This window comes from Oryctolagus cuniculus, chromosome 10 (assembly GCF_964237555.1).
Source record: "Oryctolagus cuniculus chromosome 10, mOryCun1.1, whole genome shotgun sequence".
NCBI classification, from domain to species: Eukaryota; Metazoa; Chordata; class Mammalia; order Lagomorpha; family Leporidae; genus Oryctolagus; species Oryctolagus cuniculus.
In genome coordinates, this window is record NC_091441.1 from 734304 (window position 1) to 750020 (window position 15717).

The window sequence follows — 15717 nt, forward strand, 5'->3', positions numbered from 1 at the left end:
ACATAAATTATCATGTATAGGTATTTGTGGACCTAAGGTTTTTTTTTTTATTTAAAGATTTATTTTATTAGCCGGCGCCGTGGCTCAATAGGCTAATCCTCCACCTTGCGGCGCCGGCACACCGGGTTCTAGTCCCGGTTGGGGCGCCGGATTCTGTCCCGGTTGCCCCTCTTCCAGGCCAGCTCTCTGCTATGGCCAGGGAGTGCAGTGGAGGATGGCCCAGGTGCTTGGGCCCTGCACCCCATGGGAGACCAGGAAAAGCACCTGGCTCCTGGCTCCTGCCAGGATCAGCGCGGTGCGCCGGCTGCAGCGGCGGCCATTGGAGGGTGAACCAACGGCAAAAGGAAGACCTTTCTCTCTCTGTCTCTCTCTCTCTCACTGTCCACTCTGCCTGTCAAAAAAAAAAAAAAAAAAAAAAAAAAAAAAAAAAGATTTATTTTATTTGAAAGTCAGAGTTACGGGGAGGGGGATGGAGGGGGGGTGAGAGAGGGTGAGAGAGGGTGAGAGAGGGTGAGAGAGGGTGAGAGGGTGAGAGGGTGAGAGGGTGAGGAAGAGAGAGAGAGAGAGAGGTCTTACATCCACTGGATCACTCCCCAAAAGGCTGCAATGGCTGGAGCTGGGCAGGTTGAAGCCAAGGGCTTCCTCCAGGTCTCCCATGCAGGTGCAAGGGCCCAGTCACTTGGGCTCATTGTCTATTGCTTTCCCCGGTGTTAGCAGGGAGCTGGATCAGAAGTGGAGTAGCCAGGACATGAATCAGTGCCCCCATGGGATAGCGCTAGCTTGGACCCAAGCTTTTACATCCCTGGGGTAAGTTCCTGGAGTGTGAATGTGGGGACATGCAGCCACTCCATGTCCCCACAAGAAAAGCACAAGACATCCTGAGTCGCCCCATTTCTACGTCAACATTTGACACTGTCCTGTTTTCACTTCTTAAAAAAATTACTTTATTCATAGAGTTAGAAAGGGAGGGAGGGAGACAGGTCTTCCATCAGCTCACTCCCCAGTGGCTGCAATGGCCGGGGATTACCAGGTTGAAGCCAGGAGCCTGGCACCCTGGGCGAGTCTCTCACATGGGTGGCAAAGGCCCAAGAACTTGGGCCACCTTCCGCTGCTTTTCTAGGTGCCTTGGCAGGGAACTGGATTGGAAGTGGAGCAGCTGGGACTCACAGGATGCTGGCGTGGCAGGCAGTGGTGTCACCTGCAGTGCTGCACAACGCCCCCGGCCTGTCACTGTAACTGTTCCAGTGGTGCAGAGGCATCTGCTGGGTCTTCATGTGAGTCCCCCACTGGTCAGTGACGGGCAGGGTCTTCTCCCTGTCCAGTGTTCTCTCGAGCTGCACAGTCCAAGAGCAGCAGCCCCAGAGATCTGGTGGAGGCTGGCCATGGAGGGGGGAGGGGCCTTTGCAGAGGACCCGGCACGAGCCTGGCAGCAGAGGGCCACAGGGAAAAGTTCCTGCCCACCGTCTGCCTCTCCTGTTAACACCACTGTGACTCCACGGCAAGGCAGCTCCACACCTGCTCACTGGATCAAACCCTCATCCGATCTATCGGCCGTGAGCATCAACCCATTAGGTGTTGGTGAGCCAAATCCTATTCAATCACAATAGGAATCTCCTCTACTCATTTACATCGACTTTGACCTCTTTCATGAATTTTGTAGTTTCAACATGCAAGTCCTGTGCATTTTCTATCAGACTAATGAGCATTTTTCCTCAATAGTGTATACTTCCGTTTCCCCATATTCATTGCATGAAGGGGTAAACAGTTACCTTTCTTGGGGTTGGCGCTGTGGTGCAGGTTAATCTTCCGCCATATGGGCGTGGTTCTAGTCCCAGCTGCCCCTCTTCCAACCCAGCTCTCTGCTGTGGCCTGGGAAGCAGTGGCGGATGGCCCAGGTGCTTGGGCCCTGCACCCGCGTGGGGGACAAACACACAAAAAAGCTGAGCAGTGTGGGCTCTAACTTTACCCAGCTGCTCCCAAACTTATCTCTACGCTCTCACACCAGATTCTAAGAACTATACTTATCAGTGGTATCAGTATATTCATTTTTCCACTTATGTAGAAAATAAAGGGCAAAAGAACTGAAATACATGGATGCTGTTACCAAAGCACGTGAACAAATATGTTTGACCAGCAGGTGATTCAAAGTAACACAAAGTAATAAAAGCAACAGCTCAGCATGTCCTTCAGATGATATGAACATCCTGACGTTACACAACTCAGGCAAACAGCTGTGCAGAAATATACCCACGTTTTTACCACACCTACATATACAATTTACATAACTTAAACATTAAAGACTGTGCTTAAAAGTAAATTATGGGGCCAGAGTTGTGGCACAGTGGGGAAATCTTAGCCTGTGATGCTGGCATTCCACATGGGTCCTGATTCAGGTCCCAGCTGCTCCAATCCAGCTCCCTGCTAACGCACCGAGGAAAGCAGTGGAAGACGGCTCAAGGGATTGGACCCCTGCACCCACGTGGGAGACCAGATGGAAATCTACACTCCTGGCTTTGGGCTGGGCCAATCCTGGCCACTGAGGCTATTTGGAGAGTGAACCCGTGGATGGAAGATCTCTTCCTCTGTCTTTCTCCCTCTTTCTCTTTGTAACTCGGCCTTTCAAATAAACAAATCTTTTTAAAAAATTATGAGAAGATGATCAAAATCTCTTGAGGTACATAAATACCACATGCAGCATACCTTGGAGTCCTAGTTTATTTTGAATGCCCAACACACACAACCAGAAATACACGGGAGGACTCAGTCAATAGGAGTGAGACTCCGAAGGCCACGGCAAAGGAACCAGGCACAAGGCTGCCGTGGCTGTCCTCTGTCCGACGGGGTGGGAAGCTTTTCCTGCCAAGGGCCATGTGCACACTGATGACATCATTCTCAGGCCACACAGAATGACCTCCACAGACTTACTGGGTTTCAAGTCCCACCTGCGGCTGCCTAGGCAGGGCCAGACCAGAGATTTCATGGGCCTCGTCTGGCCCGTGCATGAGCTGGACATCCGCCACCCCGGCAGGTGTTCTCCCTCTCACTAAATGTTTTAAAAAGCAGTGTTGTGGGAGATGACTGACTCATTCAAGGGCAATGTTGAGAAGCCATTTTACGCCACTCCCATTCTGTCAAGGCCATCAAGATTAGGTTAAGATTAGACACAGTTACTACAAGAGAGCTTGCAGAGTCTCTTAAGGTAATACATGAAACCCTACGTCAGGTTAGCCACACTTTGTCTTCTTAAAAATAAGTATAATACAACATGCTTTAAAGTATAACAAACTGTTCTCTTAAGAGCAATTACAGAGGGCGGCATTGTGATGTAGGAGGTATAGCCACTGCCTATGATGCTGGCATCCCCTGGGTGCCAGTCTGTGTCCCAGCTGCTGCACTTCCAATCCAGCTCCCTGCTAATGACCTCGGAAAAGCACTGGAAGATGGCCCAAGTTCTTGGGCCCCGGCTACCCACGCAGGAGACCTGAATGAAGCTCCTGGCTCCTGACTTTGGCTTGAGTCAGCCCTGGCTGTTGCAGCTATCTGAGGAGTGAACCAGTGGATGGAAGATCTGTCTCTCCCTCTCTCTCTCTGTAACCCTCTCAGATATTAAACTCATAACACTTGCTCTTAGCCAAAACGCTGAGAAGTGATTACACTCTCAGATAAATAACTCTTTTTCAAAAAAAGAACAATTACAATGCTATGAAAAATTAAATGAAGAAAATTTCTGACTGGCAGAGCCAAATTCCTAGTTATAGATGATGAAATTGATGTTCAATTAAGTAGCTAAGGTCCCAATAAAGGCACAGGAAGCTATGTGTAAGATTCCATACACTATTTATCTCATTACAAAGTCTGTGCTCACAACACACCCACATGCACATGCACACACATACACACATGCACTTGCACACACGCACACGCACACACATATGACAGGATGCCAGTACAAGGCGCTGCAGGGCAGAACCACACTCTGCTGGGCACTGTGGCATTCCCATCCTTCTCTCTGTACAGGGCCACCCTGCCTGTGCCACCTCTCTGTTGGTCTCCTTGTGGGACCAGAACCTTCATGAGCCGGTGTCCATTTTATCACCAACTCTATCACCAGAAGCTGACTCACACACAGGAGCCATAAAGTAGTGATTAAAAGAATAAAGAATGAAAAGACGTGTAATTAAGGGGAAAAAGGATGGCAGAAGGCACACATGATGTTGTTGTAGACAGCCAGCCACTGGGTCACAACCTGATGAAGCCACTGTCATGCGACTCCACGGCTGGCAAGACCGTGCCAAAACAGCAGAAGGACTTTCTACACAAAATCATTTGCTACCATGAAAAGTCATTCAGATTTGTTACAAAATCTGTATTTTGTTACTGTGTAATGTTAACATAGACTTAGCAACATACAAATATTTTCAAAAGCAACACAGCATCTTCAGAGAAAACACACGGGTATTTGTGCCAGGACGTCCTTCGGAGCTGTCCTCACAGGCAGGGCACAGGCAGCCAACATTGCCTCTGACAGCCCTGGAGGCTGCGTGTGCTGAGGGCCCACTCCTGACGGAGTCTGCAGGGGCACACAGGGCCCCTGGCTCCCCCGAGCGCTGTTACAAGTGCACTGGCCCCGTTCTTGAGGCCTCCGCCCTATCAGGGGTCACCTCCCGGAGGGCTCACCTCTTCGCCAGCACCATTGCTCTCGGTGAATACACACTGAGACCCCAGTGCTGAGAGTGACGCACCTGCTCTCAGAAACACAGCAGACTCTGCGCACTGCCAGCAGAGCTGTGCTAAGGACGTGCACATTTAAAAAGGAATGAGGAGGGGCAGGAGGGACAGCTGCTCTCTGTGTGTTTAGACCCCGCCCCTGGATGTGACATTCCCTTCATATTCCACTGGGCCTAAAAGGAGTAAGAAAAACTTCAGAAAACAAAAGCTTACATTTTTTTTTTGGATGGGAAATTTTACAGACTTAGTATACAACTATCTTGCAAGAAATGAATGGGCAAGATGGTCATAAGCATACTTATGTGCCAATTCCACGCTGCAGGCCAACATATTCATGAGACTTTAGTAAGAGAACATGTTGAAAGAGAAAAATGTGGATTTTGGGGGTGTCCAATGGTCAAATTTCCCACTTTCCCGGTTAAAAACAACTGGAATACACACTGGAAATAGCCCATGGCATGCAGGTGTCAGTCTCATGTTTGTGTCTGTCTACAGATAGAATAAACAAATCAAACAGGAAATCGCATCTCAGTGTGTCTGTGAGAACTGCCAAAAAGCAAGAGCTGACAACAGGAGCAAACGCGTGCTCACTCCACCCCTTCCATCCTTCAGAGAGGCTGACGGCCCAGACTGGGCAGAACATCACCCTGAAAGCCCGGGTCCACCAGTGCCCTTGGGCAAGGACCGCGGGGTGGGGGCCTCTCCCCTGAGCCTGGGCCCTGCTGCCCTGAGACGTCTGTTCACCCACAAGCACGACAGGATCATTACCACAGGACAGGCTCTTTAACGTAAAGAGAACCCCAATATTATCACACCCAAACAACCAACAACTACCCCTCCAGATCAAACAGCAAGTCAGACTTCCAATTTCCAACCATCTCACACACGTCCTAAGTTTTTATATTGTTTGTGTGGCTTTGGGCCCAGGTAAGGTTTGTTGGCCTTGTTTCCCTACTCTACAACTCCCTCCTTGACCACTTTTTACCCTGTAACTGCCTCAATACAAATCCTGGCCCCAAAGCAAAGCCGCACCATTGTAACTGCTGCATTCTATCTCTAGGTAGACGATACTGGGTTTTAAAGTGACCTCTATTTTATCACATCACTTTGGTGAGCTGTCCTTTGTTCAGCTTGTGACACAGTTCCAAGCTCAGTGACGCTGGAGTACTTTGCTCCTTAACCATGCTGTGCAGCCATTTGGAGAGTAATTCTACACAGGCACAAAGGTCCCCTGAAAACACAGGAGACCACAGAGTTTCTATGGTTACATACAGATGCCAAAATATTGATAAATGGAACTGTTTTCTTAGTTCTATTTTTGGATACTTCATTGCTAGTACAATTTTACAGAAATAAAATTCATTTTTACATATTGATGTTGTATCCTACAACCTGACTAAATTTTTTATTAACAGATTCTTGAGGATTTCTTAAGACCCTGGATGCGAGCCCATGTCACATACAAACTGATGGCTCTGCTCTCCCTTACAGCACCGATGCCTCTTCCTCTCGCCTGACTAATTGCCTTGGCAAAAAGAGGCAACAACCAAAATGCCCATCAGTTGATGAATGAATGAGCAACAAAGAAGAGTGGAGCACTGACACATGCGGCAACATGATGAACCTTGGATCCTCACACTCAGGGAGACGCCAGCCACGGGGCACTGCATATTGTGTGGCTTCATTTGCAGAAAATGCTCATGTCAGGCAAGTGCCCAGAGACAGAAAGCAGATGAGGGGTTCCCTGGGCTGTGGGACAGGGGCTTGCGAATGGAGAGTGGCTGCGAATGTGCGAGGGGCTGCCTTCTGAGGTGATAAGAATGTTTTAAACTCAAGAGTGGGACGAGAGTTTTATAGTGGTCATGCCATGTACTGTCTAGCACAGCAACAGATCCTAAGGGTTTCTCGTGAAGCAAACAAGTTTGTAACAATAACTCTGCATTTTCTAAAATTTCGAAGTTGCTAATAAATCATGTTGTAAGTAGCTTAAAACTGATATATCCAAACAAATCACTAGCACTTCTCATTGAATCAACAGTGAAGTTCTCAAACTTTTCCATTTGAATAAATACATCTACAACATGCTGGGTTAAAGGAACGGGGATATGCGTGCAGAGATTCCCATGGGGAGTGGGGCTCACTTCCATAGTCTCCTCACATATTAACAGGAATCTTGGAAGCCCTTTACACTTTTCATAATTTCAACACCTTTTTCCTCTTAATACACAAGAAATTACGGGCCCCACACCGGGACCTCTGAGAAAGGAGGAATGGACTCAGCCGCCAGAAGCCGAGCCCACCAGCACGGCACAGGGGGCTGGGGCTGTGCTGCGCACATCTGTGCACAGAGGTTTGTGGGTGATTTCTGAAAGCCCTTTAACCAGGCTGAGAGTCGCGCTGTTCCGTGGGTGGCAGCAGCCGCCAGCCACAGCTGGGAAGAGACAGGGCTCGAGAGGCAGATCAGTGCTGCGGGTGGTGCTGTGGCCTCACGCCCAAACCCTGCCAGGTCACAACAAGAGACAGGGGGTGCCCGCCTGCAGTTCAGAGACACTGGCTACAGGAGCAACAGGACGCCTGTGAAGATCTGGGGAAGTCAAGGGATCGAAGCACAAACCTCCTGAGATCCTACCAGGAAGGAACGTGAGGAGACCGATGCCTCAAACCTCAGTTAGCGCTCATTTCTGAAATTATTTGCCATGACTGTGATACACGCGGTGCGTCAGGGCTCCTGAGGACTCCCAGGACTGGACGCCTGTGTTGCATGGCTGCACGTGCTAAGTTGTTCAAGCAGCCCCAGCAGGCCCCACGCAGCACACACAGCAGTGCGCTGCTCCACTGACCACCACAGTGAGCTTCGTCACACAGGGAGCGGCAGCTGTCCTGACACACAGGAGATTAAGACACATTCCTAAACCTTCCTGGAGACTCTGGCAAGCACGCAGGCCCTTACCAACTGTGAGAGTGGAACCTCCCCTTCATGACGACACACCCCTGACACTGAAACGGGATTCAAATCTGAAAAACATGGCATTCTGGGTAATGGATGCTATAATTAAAATGTGAATCCCCCCAAAACCTGTTGTTTTAGTGGGTGTTTCTAGTAATGGCTTTATTCTACATGAAGATAAAAACTCCCTAACAAAGGAATTAATGTATTGCTTTAACAGGCTGCAGCCTGAGTTAAGCTTTAAAATTTATGAGTTCTCTGCAGCATTGTTCTTTAAACAACGGCACTGTCAAATACAACCGTGGGAAGATTAAAGTTCTCCCAGCAGATTAAGAGCAAACCGCCCGTCCTCCCGCTACAGCATCGTTTGTTCATTTACTGCCTTCCGCCTAGGTTCTGGTCAGTGTCCACACACTGTGCAGCGTGCGGCTAACAGCTGTCTGCTCTCATCCAGTGAATTACTTTATGTTTCACGCACTGGTGGCCGCAGATGTGTCACTATAGCAACATCATTAATTTCAGATCTTACCGGAAACGTGCACTCCAATCAAACCTAATTATACCGCACTGCTTTCTTGTCCACAAGAAGGAAACTATAATGCAATTATTGGGATACTTCATTTTCTATTCTGTTGCAGCAGATGAGAGAGCCAGGGTGATAGACGCTTCCTGTCAAAAAGCTTATTGACAAAGCACAAACCCAGTTTACAATCACACGGAGGACCACCTTACAATTATGCTGGCAACGGGTGGCTCTTAGGAAAACAACTCGCGCCGAAGCCTCTCAGTTAAGCTCAGGCCACTCAGAAGGCATCCACAGCCTGCCTCAGGTCCTCCACTCGGCCTCTGACGCCCAACTTCCCGTTCCTCCTGCACACTGCCAGAACCTCTGCAGTGAGCAGCAAGACCTGACCTACGCCAAACCCCGGGCACGAGGGGACGGTGACCAACGCCGAACCCCGGGCACGAGAGGACGGTGACCTACGCCGAGCCCCGGGCACGAGAGGACGGTGACCTACGCCGAGCCCCGGGCACGAGGGGACGGTGACCTACGCCGAGCCCCGGGCACGAGAGGACGGTGACCAACGCCAAACCCCGGGCACGAGGGGACGGTGACCTACGCCGAGCCCCGGGCACGAGAGGACGGTGACCTACGCCGAGCCCCGGGCACGAGAGGACGGTGACCTACGCCGAGCCCCGGGCACGAGGGGACGGTGACCTACGCCGAGCCCCGGGCACGAGGGGACGGTGACCTACGCCGAGCCCCGGGCACGAGGGGACGGTGACCTACGCCGAGCCCCGGGCACGAGGGGACGGTGACCTACGCCGAGCCCCGGGCACGAGGGGACGGTGACCTACGCCGATACCTCGGGCATGAGAGGACGGTGACCTACGCCGAGCCCCGGGCACGAGGGGACGGTGACCTACGCCGAGCCCCGGGCACGAGGGGACGGTGACCTACGCCGAGCCCCGGGCACGAGGGGACGGTGACCTACGCCGAGCCCCGGGCATGAGGGGACGGTGACCTACGCCGAGCCCCGGGCACGAGGGGACGGTGACCTACGCCGATACCTCGGGCACGAGAGGACGGTGACCTACGCCGAGCCCCGGGCACGAGGGGACGGTGACCTACGCCGAGCCCCGGGCACGAGGGGACGGTGACCTACGCCGATACCTCGGGCACGAGAGGACGGTGACCTACGCCGAGCCCCGGGCACGAGGGGACGGTGACCTACGCCGAGCCCCGGGCACGAGGGGACGGTGACCTACGCCGAGCCCCGGGCACGAGGGGACGGTGACCAACGCCGAAACCCCGGGCACGAGGGGAGAGCAGAGGACAGGACCCGCTCAGGAAACCAAAAGAAGGCATAAGAGAAAGAACCTAATTATCCATGCTCCTGGAACCAAACAGCCGAGCAGTCCATACAGACGGGTGCCGGTCTCACCAGACGCAGCAACCTTCATGTAGGCAAGGTGGGGCAGCCATTCTGGGTTCACTCTGATATGCATTTCAGAGGCCCTGGCAACAATGAACCCTCCACACACTCCTGGGACCTGGGGAAGGATGCGGGGGCCACTTGACTGGCAAGAGTGACAGTGATGGGAGTGGCAGGTGTGGCTGAAGTGTCAGGGCCACACCCAGGCCAGGCCATGGATCAGGAGTCTCCAGAGACGCTGTAACTGCTGAGGTGGCCGGTACAGAGATAAAACTTGTAATTTACTGAGAAAGGTTAGAAAAAAATTCCAGATTTGAATATTTAAGCCGCTTGCAGCTTCAGTCCTTCACCGAATTCTGGTATGAAAAGGCCTTTTTAGAAAAGCAACAAAATGCCTGGGAGTCTCTCTGATTAATATAAAACCTAGTGAGCTGAGATGATTATCAGGCTACAGTCTGCGAAGCAGCATGGGGAGAACAAGATGGGAGCAGAGCTCGGCACCAACACTGATCCTGACACGACTCCAACTCACACTGCAACAGGGGAGCCAAACCCCGGTCCCTGTCACTGCTCCTGCTGCAAAGCGGCACCCCCAGCCCTCCACGCAGAACCCCGACTTCCAGCAGGCGCGGGGGGAGCCGGCGCTCCGCAGCTGCGGCGTGCTCTCAGGCGTAGGCTGCCCGTGTGCAAACTGAGGCAGAACGGAGGGCTGCTGGGAAACACCTCTCGCTGACCTGAGGGATCAAGGGACCGCAGGCCCTGCCCCCAGGTCCAGAGAGGCAGCACCAGCGACCAGGAAGTGCTGCAAGAGGGGCCCACGGCGGGGCCCGGGGCGAGGAGGGCGCCTGAGGGACCCTGGGTCCCCACCAGCAGAGCACGGCCCTGACCCTGTGCTCCCGCGACACTCAGGGTAGGTCTGGCCTCATCGGAACTGCCAGGAGTCATCAGAAGGCTGCTCTACAATCAACCCCAGAAACTGCCGGCAACCAAGCAAGGGATACAGAAAAGAAGCAGGTAGACAGACAGCCCTGAAAATACAAGCACACAGACCGCACCGCACCGCCCAAGCTCAGCCAAGGATCACACAGGACACGTGGGCACCTGACGCAGTTCTCAGAGCAGAGGGAGGAGACGGAACCGGGAGCGGGGAGAAGGTGGGGTCTGAGGCGGGAAGATGGCGGAGCTGCAAGAAGTCAAGCCTAAGCGCACTCAGCAGAGGTGACTCCACCGGCAGACCCAGCACTCTGTGCTTCCTGCAAACAGCACAAAGCCCGAGGGCCATGCCAAGCTCAGCACAGTCACATTCTGGAACCAAACATCAAGAAAAACTCCTGAAGCCACCAGAAAGAAACGGGGCAGCAACCAGAAAGGCAACGTGTTCTCAGTAGAATGAGCATCGCACACACAGGAGCCCGGGTGGGCACAGGAATGCGGGCCAGGGGACGGTGGACAGCCCAGGTGGGCATGGGGAGCGTGGGCCAGGGGAGGGTGGACAGCCTGGGCAGGCACAGGGAGCGCGGGCCAGGGGATGGTGGACAGCCTGCGTGGGCATGGGGAATACGGACAGCCTGGGTGGGCACAGGAAGAGAGGGCCAGGGGACGGTGGACAGCCCGGGTGGGCATGGGGAATGCGGACAGCCCGGGTGGGCACAGGGAGAGGGCCAGGGGACGGTGGACAGCCCGGGTGGGCATGGGGAGAGAGGGCCAGGGGACAGTGGACAGCCCGGGTGGGCACGGGAAATGCGGACAGCCCGGGTGGGCACAGGGAGAGAGGGCCAGGGGATGGTGGACAGCCTGGGTGGGCGTGGGGAGCGTGGGCCAGGGGAGGGTGGACAGCCCGGGTGGGCATGGGGAATGCAGACAGCCCAGGTGGGCACAGGGAGAGGGCCAGGGGACGGTGGACATCCCGGGTGGGCACAGGGAGTGTGGACAGCCTGGGTGGGCATAGGGAGAGTGGGCCAGGGAACAGTGGACAGCCTGGGCAGGCACGGGGAGTGCAGGCCAGGGGAGGGTGGACAGCCTGGGTGGGATAATCCATAGTTTTCTGTGTGGGTCTTGCTAAACTGGCTTAACTAATTCTAACAATACTTATATGTCCACTTACGCAGGTTTTGTATAAATACGTCTGCTAACAGGTGTTCCCTCCCTTTCTAAACCTTCTACCATTTTCTTACTTTATGGCGTGCACTGGTGAGTCAAATCCTCCACTATTCTAACTGCATTCAATACTCCAACTTCCCTAGAACCTGCACCCTGGAAGGCAGCAGGTAACAGCTCAAGTGCTTGGGTTCCTGCCTCCTAAGTGGGAGACCCAGGTTGGTTCTGGGTCCCCAGCTTTGGCCTGGCTTGGCCTGGCCCGGTCCTGGCCACTGTGGGCATCTGGGGAGTAAACCAATGGATGGAAGATCGATCTCCGTCTCTCCCTTCCTCTCCCTCTCTTTCACTGCCTTTAAAAAAAGAAAAAGAAAAAAAGAAAGAAAGAAGTTGAATTTTTAAAGACAACATTTTCTTCAGCATGTTATAAGTTTTACTTCTAATTCACTAAGAATTACTTGAAATTTAAATCATGACTCAAGGAGGAATTTTAACTCTCAGATAAAGCTTTTATTATAGTTCTAGGTTCTATCTGTTTGCCTCTTATTTAGTACAGTATGGATTGACAAGAGTTCTTTGGGGCCTGCACTGTGGTGCAGCGGGTTAACGCCCTGGCCTGAAGTGCTGGCATCCCATATGGGCACCGGTTCGAGACCCAGCTGCTCCACTTCCAATCCAGCTCTCTGCTATGGCCTGGGAAAGCAGGAGATGGCCCAAGTCCTTGGGCCCTTGCACCCACGTGAGACCTGGAAGAGGCTCCTGGCTTCGGATCGGTGCAGCTCCAGCCATTGTGGCCAATTGGGGAGTGAACCACTGGATGGAAAACCTCTCTCTCTCTCTCCTCTGTGTAATTCTTTCAAATAAAATAAATAAATCTCAGAGTTCTTGGATGTAAAAAGGAAAAAACAACAAAATAAGGACAAACAGAGCATGAGGCCTAGAGCTGTGAGGTGTACTTTTTGGTAAAGTTCTGCTGGAGAACTGTGTTGCCGAAATACCAAATTCACATATTCGAACATTATTTTCTTACTACAGCTCACACACATTAATTCTAGGATACAGAAATGTGTGGTGTTTGCTCTTAAGACGCCACTAAAAAGGTATCCCAAAGGCAGTTAAAGCCGGCATGACTGTGGAAAGTTCTAGATGCAGGAATGTGTCAGTTAAAACTCCATAATTTTGACATTTTGGTAATCTGATAACACTATGTAAACTAGAAGATGAAACTCTATGACAGTCTTCAAAGGCAAAGTGTGAGTGAGAACTCCTTATGCTGTCACAAGGTGAGCGCACATGTGCACACACATGTGCGCACAGACTGCAGGAGTCTCGTTCATTCCAAGGTGGACAGTGAGCACGAGCGGTACCTGTTTTGTCTGTCAGTAAATACACCAGGCGCCCTAGCTCCTCGGGGATGGTGCTGGTCCGAACGACTGTCCCGGGAATGTTCTCGTCTTTCATCATCATCCATCCGTATGCTGCTTTGCCCATGTCCAAGTTCACACGCAAACTGCCAAGGAGAAGTGGTGGCAATCATAAGAGGGACTCAGGGCTTCACATCACACTTATTCATACGCATCATCTCTGATCTTTGTGGGGACCCAGGTGACCTAAACAACCCTGCTCCGTCCTTCCACAAGGGCTCCCACAGACACAGCAGGAAGAGGGAGCCGATACAAAGGCCCCAGCAAGACTCTAACTGACACGGAGATTCCCACGCTGCCAGACAGCATCCGTGTCTGAAGGCCTATCTGCTCCTTCTGTGAACATTAATTGAAGGACTCCTATGTTTCAGGTGCTAACCAAGAAACTCAAGAACAGGTACGATGCAGGAAATGCAAAGACACTGGTCACTCTGCTCTGGACTGTTTGTAACACTGTCATTTAAGGCTGTCTGGGGAGACTGCCGCCTGAGACGCCTGCTGCACTGTCGCCCTGTCTGGGACCACTCGGCTGTCACGGTCCTGCAGAGATGGCTGTCCAGGCCTGCGACTCCACAAAGTGACCATGGAAGAATGTCCACTAAGGCTGCTCCACCGTGGGCATAGTGGCTCTTTGCAGCGCAGGTCTCCCTACATGTCACTCAGTAGCAAGGGTGCACTTACGCTGTGGGGTCAGAGACCGGGTATTCTACCCAGATGGCTCAACCAGCCAGTGCACCCACACTTGGAAATCATCTTGAGTTGTAGCCTGTGTCACTGAAGACTACCTAGGTCAAAGAGTGCTAAATGATCGCAAGTCAGCGTAGCTGTGCCCGCTGTGGGCTGTTCACGATCCTGTTAGGAGAACAAACCGAGGGAAAACCCCGCTCAGAACTGCTCTGCGGGACGACGCTCCAGGCAGCACACAGGCAGCCCGGAGGGGCTGGCGTGCAAGGTGGCGAACTAGGTCCCACGCACAGCTGGAACGCGTGAAACCTGCCCCTCGGCCGCGGGGAAGGGGGAACGAGGGGCTTCCCAGGTGGAGTCTGGAGGGCGCCCGATGTGGGGCAAGGCTTGAGGAACACGAGGGACATCCTTGCCAGCCAGTACCTGAGAGCAGAACTGCTCAGCCTGGGTTTAGAGTGACCACAAGTTTTGAGGACAGGAAAGGAGAGCCAATTCTACAGGAACTCTGATTTGGGTTTGGAGAAGGATTCTCTATGAACGAGACACACAAAGTGACAGGCACAGGACACCTGGCTAAAGTAAACACAGACGGAAGCTGGGAGGCAGCCAGGCTGCCAAGGTGCTCGGTGTGCGGCCGTGCTCGGCACGGCACAGGGTAAGGAGTTTGGCACGGAAAGGGCTGTGGGCCCCTCGACGAGCTTCCCACAGCTCAACTGCCCAGACCAGAGGTCTGCACTCTGGAAAAGCAAGACTTTCTGCTGTGTGTGGTGCTCTTTTGGGTTCTGGTTAAGTGAATTTGGAAGGGTCGGCCTGACTTAGCTGTTCTAACAAGTGGGCTTTTGTCTTTAGCTGGGCCACATTTCTGAAGAGCTTCATCAGCCACTGGGCTAGAGCAGCAGAAACCAAAGCAGCACCTTCAAGGCTCTTCTGGGACTTGTTTTCTTCAAATCACAATTGACTGGTAGTTTAATAAAATAACTCCTGGGGCCGGCGCCATGGCTCACTTGGTTAATCCTCCGTGTGCGGCGCCGGCATCCCACATGGGCGCAGGGTTCTAGTCCCGTTTCTTCCTCTTCCAGGCCAGCTCTCTGCTGTGGCCCGGAAGGGCAGTGGAGGATGGCCCAAGTGCTTGGGCCCTGCACCCCATGGGAGACCAGGAGGAAGTACCTGGCTCCTGGCTTCGGATGGGCGCAGCACCAGCCGTGGAGGCCATTTGGGGGGTGAACCAACGGATGGAAAACCTTTCTGTCTCTCTCACTGTCTAACTCTGTCAAATAAAATGAAATAATTCCTGTTGTTGCAGCAGAGTTGTAAACACTTATTATTTCATGGAGTATCATATGAGGGGGTTTGCAAACTTCATGGAAAATCTGTACTATTTTTGAATTCTGCTTTCTCAGAAAGTGTGAAGGCTTGCCATCTCACAACAGTCACCGCTGGGACATTCAGGATGAGCAGACGCCTTTCAAGGCTGTGTGCAGCAGCAGTCACTCGTGAAGAAAAGGGTGGAGATCATCTTGGGGTGATGAAAGTTAAGTAGACTCTGCATGACGCCTGGCCTACGGCTTAGATGTGCACTGAGACAACTGCGCCCCATAAGAGAGTTCCTGGGTTTGAACCTTGGCTCTGGCCCCCGGCTCCAGCTTCCTGCGAATGCAGGCCCCGGGAGGCAGGGTGCGGCTCAGTGGCTGGGCTCCTGCACAGAGGTGGTAGACCCGGGCGGAGTTCCTGGACTTGTGAGGAGGAACCAGCAGGGGTGCCCGTCTTCCCCCCACACCCTGCCCACCTTTCAAATAAATAAATATTTTAAAAAGTAAAACAACCACAGAATGCAAGTTTATGGTTTACTAGCAAAAACTACTAAGTAAAATGTATCTTTCTTCCATTAAGGCAGTAGTATTGT

The 15717-nt window shown here is 52.5% G+C and overlaps 1 protein-coding gene across 4 annotated transcripts in view; it reads right to left on the reverse strand.

The window, feature by feature from the left end:
• ATP9B (ATPase phospholipid transporting 9B (putative)) overlaps nucleotides 1-15717 on the reverse strand; it is a 245817-nt gene that overhangs the window by 60422 nt on the left and 169678 nt on the right. For all 4 annotated transcript variants that reach the window (XM_070049842.1, XM_070049843.1, XM_051840449.2 and 1 more), the window contains one exon: nucleotides 13074-13216. In XM_070049842.1, the coding sequence (XP_069905943.1) occupies nucleotides 13074-13216 (143 nt within the window). The remainder of the gene's footprint in view (nucleotides 1-13073; nucleotides 13217-15717) is intronic.